Here is a 6603-nt window from a genome sequence, read left to right as displayed (position 1 = left end):
GGTGTTTTGCGCGTCGGTGTGCACACTCACATTGGCGCCCTTTGTTTAGTCATAATCTATCGCGCGCGATAATCGTCCCGGTGTGCACAAGCCTTGAAACGTCAATCCCCTGTGCTACATGTGTGTTCCTGTGGATTATTAAAGACTGTTGATGGTAATTCTCCTGCGTTCTCCTCATTCCTCGCTCCAACACAGTAGGCATCGTGATAGATAGATAGATAGATAGATAGATAGATAGATATTAAATATTTCAAATAAAATAACATTTAAATTATAATATAATAATATTTTAAATAAATTAAAATATGTTAATTAAATACAATTTTGATTTTTATCTGTGAGAAAGTAAGTCCGATTAGTTTGGAAAATAAAATAAAAGTTTTTTTTTATAAATTAAAATATTAAAACAAATATATATAATAATATTTTAAATGAATTAAACTATTTTAAATGATTTTGTTATGTTGCCTATGAGAAAGTAAGTGACAATAGTTTGGAAATTAAAATAAAATATTCTTTATATAAATTAAAATATTTAAATAAATATATTATAATATTTTAACCAAAGTAAAATATTTTTAATGATTTTTAATGTTGACAATGAGAAAGTAAGATTAAGAGAGATTAAGAGATTAGTTTGGAAAATAAAAGAAAATATTTCAAATTTATTAATGAACAGTAATTTAATTTATTGTTTTATTTATTGTCATTAAAGGTAAAGGTGGAAAATAATATTTTAAGTATATTTTGACAGTTGACGATGAGAAAGTGAGTCAGATTAGTTAGGAAAATAAAATAAAACATTTTAAATTTATTAATCGGCAATAATTAAATTTATTGTTATTAAAGGTAAAGGTGAAAAATAAAGCAAAATAGTTAGGAGCCTTAGTTTAGTTAATGGTTTCGTCGGTCGTGTCTCTCTGTGAGTTTTGACTCATTGGACTCATTTTTGTCCATGAGGATTATTTGCTCGTTTGTGATAAAAAAAAAGTGTCATTTGCATTTCTGACAATCTCTTTATTGTCATGCATCGGTACTCGAGAGAGGAACAAACACACTCACACACACACACTAACACTCTCACACAAACACACACACACACACACACACACGCACACACTCTTAACACTCTCTCACACACACACAAACACACACACACATGATCATCTGAAACGGTCGATCACTGATTGTGTACTTTGACTAAATGTGTGTGTTTCTGTGTGTTTTGTTCAGCGTTTGTGTTCTCCGGTCGATCATCTTCAGAAACGAGCTGCTTTTATGCATAATGAGCTTCATTAGAAAACATTAGTCTAATGAGCTTTACTCCTTTTCCCCTGTCAGCGATTGACTTTAGCTTCAGCATTAGAATATGTTTGCTTAAAGCTTGTTAATTAAATATCCGATAATTGCCACACCTGCGCAAACACACACACACACACACACACACACACACACACACACACACACAATGCAAAGAGAAGCAAATTACAATCAACAGACGTGTTAATAACACTCAAGTGTGAGTCTGTTTGTCACTTTTTCTGTTTCTCTGTTCTCTTCTTTTTCCTCTGTCTTTATCTCCTCCTCTCTTTCTCTCTCTCCATCCGTTCCTCTCGTTTCTCCTTCAGTTGGATTCTGTCAGAAGTGCTTTGTTGGCGCGAGAAGTGGCTTGTGCTGCCAAACTGCGTTGTGATTAAAATGCTAACGTCGTGTGTCGCGGCTTAAATATCGGTTTGTCTTTTCAGAGCTGTAATTGAGCATTAAGACACTCTCAGCTGCTCTTCGCTGAACATGAACACGACTGAATGCTGTTGAGTCGACATTCACTTATTAGACAACACTCTGACTTGTAGGTTGTTAGTTTAGACTGCTTTATTGGCATAGAATTGCAACTTAGCTTGACAGTGACAATAGCATTCAAAAGTTTGGAGTCAGTAAGATTTTTTTACTCGGTTTAAAAAAGCCTCTTCTGCTCACCAAGGCTGCATTTACTTGATCAAAAATAGTGAAATATTATTACAGTTTAAAATGGCTGTTTTCAATGTGAATATATTTTGAAATGTAACTTATTCCTGTGATCAAAGCTGAATTTTCAGCATCCAAAAAATTAAAGAAAGAAATGTGAAATAGTTTAAATAAAATAAAGTAAAAAGTGAAATTAACTCTCAGAGTAAAACTAGAAATCACTTCGGTGGTCTACTTAAAAAAATGAGAAACTGTTTGCTTTTTTATTTTATTTTTCTATTTAAGAAATAGAAAAAACACAAATCAGATTTTTAAATGTTCATATGATCTAATTTTGTAAGTGACTTTTCTTTCTGTTTTAAATATGTTTTCTTTGGATTGTTTGACTACTCAAAAGAGAATTTAGAAAAATATAACTTAACAAATTAATCTGTGTTTCCTGCTAGCTAAATTTCACACAGAGAAATACAAATCTGGCTCTTAACCTCTCTTTTCTTTATTTAAAGTTGGTCAATACAAGTATATGGAAGTTATCTAAAGTTCTGTTCATCCTAAAGCAGTGACAACTGCATCTCTGTATTCATCTGTGTGTCCTCTTGAGGTGAAAAAACATGGTTACTATAGTTAATCACAAATTAACCATGGTTTTGCTACACTAACCATAGTTTAACCACACATCTATTAAATGTTTTCTAGCGTATCTCAGATAATATGAATGGTATGATGATCTTTTTCAGATGCAGCCCAAATTACAACAACAGTGGTTACACATTATATTTAATTGTTTGATTAAAATTATTGCTAGGGACAATTTATTAGTCGCTGGATATTCGTAGAGACATGTCATAGCATCTCTACTAAATTCTACACCATTTGGAATGAAAACATGTTACCTGTGAGGTTTTTCTTAAACGTGACCCTGCAGCACAAAAGCAGTCTTAAGTCGCTGGGGTATATTTGTAGCAATAGCCAACAATACATTGTATGGGTCAAAATTATACATTTTTCTTTTATGCCAAAAATCATTAGGATATTAAGTAAAGATCATGTTCCATGAAGATATTTTGTAAATTTCCTACCGTAAATATATCAAAACTTAATTTTTGATTAGTAATATGCATTGCTAAGAACTTCATTTGAACAACTTTAAAGATGATTTTCTCTTTTCTTATTTACACACCAGAATAAAATCAGCAACCGCGAGTATCATAGTTTATTCCGTGTCGTTTTAGATCACATACAGTAAAGTCAAATGCATATTCACTGACTGTTGTCTCTCTCTCTGTTTTTCTCAGGGTTCTTCATAACTACATGTTGTGGCGTATCGTGGCGGCGCTGAGCGAGCATCTCTCCACCGCGTTTCGCAGCACGATTCACGAGTTCTCGCGCGAGATCGACGGAGGCGAGCGGCAGCTGGATCTGGAGCGGCTGTGTCTCAATCAGGCCAACAAACACTTCGGCATGGCCCTCGGCGCGCTCTTCGTCCAGCAGCACTTCTCCTCCTCCAGCAGAGCCAAGGTGAGCAGCACTGAGCTCAGCTCACTACACTGGCTCACATCTTCCTCCAAAAACACCTTGAATCCGTCGGCCTGCTCTTATACAGTAAGATTATACATGAACGTGGAGCAGCTCTGATTTTCAAATAGTTGTATCTCGGCCAAATATTGTCCTATCCTAACAAACCATACATCAATGGAAAGCTTATTTATTAATTTCATAAAATTGACTCTAATGACTGGTTTTGTGCTCCAGGGTCACATTTGAGTTTACATCAAGATCTGTAACTTTTGAATACAGACTGCAAGTCTGTTGCTGGATTCACGAAGATAAGATTTCTTAAGATAAATTCCTCTTAAGATAAATTTCATGCAATTCAATCTTGTCAAAGACTCACTGATCAGCTCGATGAAAAACAGATTAAAAATCATAATAAGCGCACACACTTTTCAATGCAACGTGTTTTTTAAATAGTTATTTTGTGCTGAATTCTGGCGAAAAGTGTTGTAATTATAAACGTAAAAGTTATTTGAGTACCTGTTTGAGTTTGATTTGTAGAGCTGTTACTGAACTTGAAAAAAAATCAGTTCACACATAATAATAACTGATCATTGGTTATTATGATTCACAACCCAATTATTTGTAGCTAGTATTTTGCTGTAATGCGTTAGAATTGAAACAACCCAACAAATTAATTTAAGACAAGTTTGAAGTTATTCTAACCAGGGTTATTATGGAAAACATTTTTGTTGCTTGAAATAAAATAAATGTTAATTGAAATAATATAAAATAAAATAAAATGTTAAAAACTTACTTCAGCTAGTTGCCCAGGAAACATTTCTCATTTTAATTTAGTTCAACCCGATGTACTAAAATAACAAACTAAAGCTGAAATAAAAATGAATAAAAACTATACAGACATGTGTTTAAAAAAAAAAAAAACAAAGATGACAAAAACACTCAACAAAATTACTAAAACTTTAACTAAATGGAAAATATATAACACTGGTCGTAAAGTTATTTACAGTGATTTTTAAACGGAATTTAAATTCCTCTTAAGTTGTGTCTTTAGAACAATCTTAGGAAAACAGATAAGAACATTCTTAAGAATTTTTTTTAGAACACAAAATATGAATAATGATATTCTTAAATTAGAAAATAAGAATAAAATAGATTAATATTGAATAAAACACGGTATAACAACTTCCTTTTTTGTTGATAATTTCTGTACTTTTTTAGGTTTCATTTACACATGTGGTGTTCCTACAAAGCTGCATATCATTTTCGTTATGCTATGCTGTTAATAAAAGATTTATCCGTACAAATTTTGGATTTTGTTTCTCAATTATCACATTGATTTACATTGTGATAAATCACATTGTTTCATTGATTTAATCTCATGCACCTCAGTTTTTAAGTGAACATTGTCCACAAATAATGTTTTTTTTTTCCCCTCAGAAAGGTGCATAAGCTCAGATAAATTCAATATTTGGTGATAATACAGCATGAGAGATTTCTGAGCAGTTTCTCAGATCACTGGGGTCTTTTTTCAGGAGCTTCAGCAACTTCAGTCTCTACTTATATAATTGAGATATCGAGGCCTCATTTCTAATTTCTATTTCCTATAGAAAAGTGCCAAGCAGGAATACGAGATGTTGTTTTGCGTCTCACCTTCCTCTTTCCTTTCTAATGCAGTCGATCTGTTTCTCTTCCACGGCCCAGTGTTTGTTTACCTTTCATCGCGCTTCCTTCCTCCCCTGCTCTTCTCAGATAGATAGAATGAATGATGGATGGATCAAATCGCACTTCTTTTGAGGAAGACGTCGCTCCCAGATGGTTTGCGTGGCGGGGTGTATAGATTTGTGGAAATCCTCAGTCAAAATGTCACTTTTGTCAGACAAGTGCAGACTTTTTCCAGCTTGCCGTGGGTTTCATACTGTTTTTGAGCACAAGAATCATCCGAACCTCTTTAAAGTTTCTATTAAAGGACTAAATCATCCACAGATGGCTTACTTCCTTTAATGGAATTTTTGTTAAATATTCCTGTTGCTCTTTTACACACACACTGTCATTCAAAAGGTTTGGGGTTTTAGAAAGAAGTCTCTTCTGCTCACCAAGGCTGCATTTATTTGATTTTAAGTACACTAAAAATAGTGAAATATTATTATAATTTAAAATAGATGTTTTCTACGTGAATATGTGTTAAACTGTAATTTATTTCTGTGATGCGCAGCTGTATTTTCAGCATCATTCCTCCAGTCTTCAGTGTCACATGATCTTCAGAAATCATTCTAATATGCTGATTTTTAATATTTGAGGTCGTCTCGTGTAATTCTGGCAGCAGATGACCAGCTTTTAAACGAAGGTTTCACTTGACTTGCTTTTCTAATTACAAGTGTGAATGATTTTTGTCACTGAAAAGTCTCCACTGCTTATTAAATTAACATGAAGGTTAAAAGATATTAAGCGGCCCTCATAGAAACGGCACTGGTCTGATATAATATATGGGTCAGGGTTAATATAGTTCACTGAAACTAAAATTAAACCGTGAATAAGTTTTCATTACTTTAAAGGTCCCATATTGTCAAAACTGAAATTTCCCGGTGTTTTTCACGATAACTGAGGTCTAGGTGCTATTTAACTACCATATAAGTTTCAAAACAGTCAGTCCACAGTAAAATGCACACAGCCTGCATAAAGTAGCTGTGATTGTTCACGAACCGTTGTGACTTCCGTAAAAAGTTGACGTCAGAACTACACAGTCACCGCCTTCAGTCACCCCCCCGAGCACCGCCCACCGTCCCACTCTCCTTTTGCCAAACCCCAGAACAACATCACGTCCATGCCATTGCTGACTGAGCAACAACAACACGGAAACATGTCGAAAAGGTTAACTTTAACCACGAAACCAGATCGGCCGAACTGTAACGTTACACTCTCACTCAAAGGATGGACGATCTGACAGGATTGTTACTATGAGGTGGGTCACATCTAACGTGTATAGTAAAGACAAACTCACCGTGTCTATCTAGTCATGATGAAGATGTATATACATTTCAATTTCAGCAGGCAACTATTTTTACAGCTACATTATTGTTCCAGCCACTATTAATCACAACAATGTATATACAATTACAAATG

At 34.0% G+C, this 6603-nt stretch overlaps 1 protein-coding gene across 1 annotated transcript in view; it reads left to right on the top strand.

Moving 5' to 3' along the window:
* The window catches only part of LOC107681907 (endothelin-converting enzyme-like 1), a 38295-nt gene that overhangs the window by 16475 nt on the left and 15217 nt on the right, over positions 1-6603 (top strand). Inside the window, exon 7 of the mRNA XM_016478279.1 lies at positions 3261-3483. Coding sequence (XP_016333765.1) covers positions 3261-3483 — 223 coding nt within the window. The remainder of the gene's footprint in view (positions 1-3260; positions 3484-6603) is intronic.

Source organism: Sinocyclocheilus anshuiensis, unplaced genomic scaffold (assembly GCF_001515605.1).
Source record: "Sinocyclocheilus anshuiensis isolate Anshui unplaced genomic scaffold, SAMN03320099.WGS_v1.1 scaffold1390, whole genome shotgun sequence".
NCBI classification, from domain to species: domain Eukaryota; kingdom Metazoa; phylum Chordata; class Actinopteri; order Cypriniformes; family Cyprinidae; genus Sinocyclocheilus; species Sinocyclocheilus anshuiensis.
This window is presented reverse-complemented; position numbering and strand designations above follow the sequence as displayed.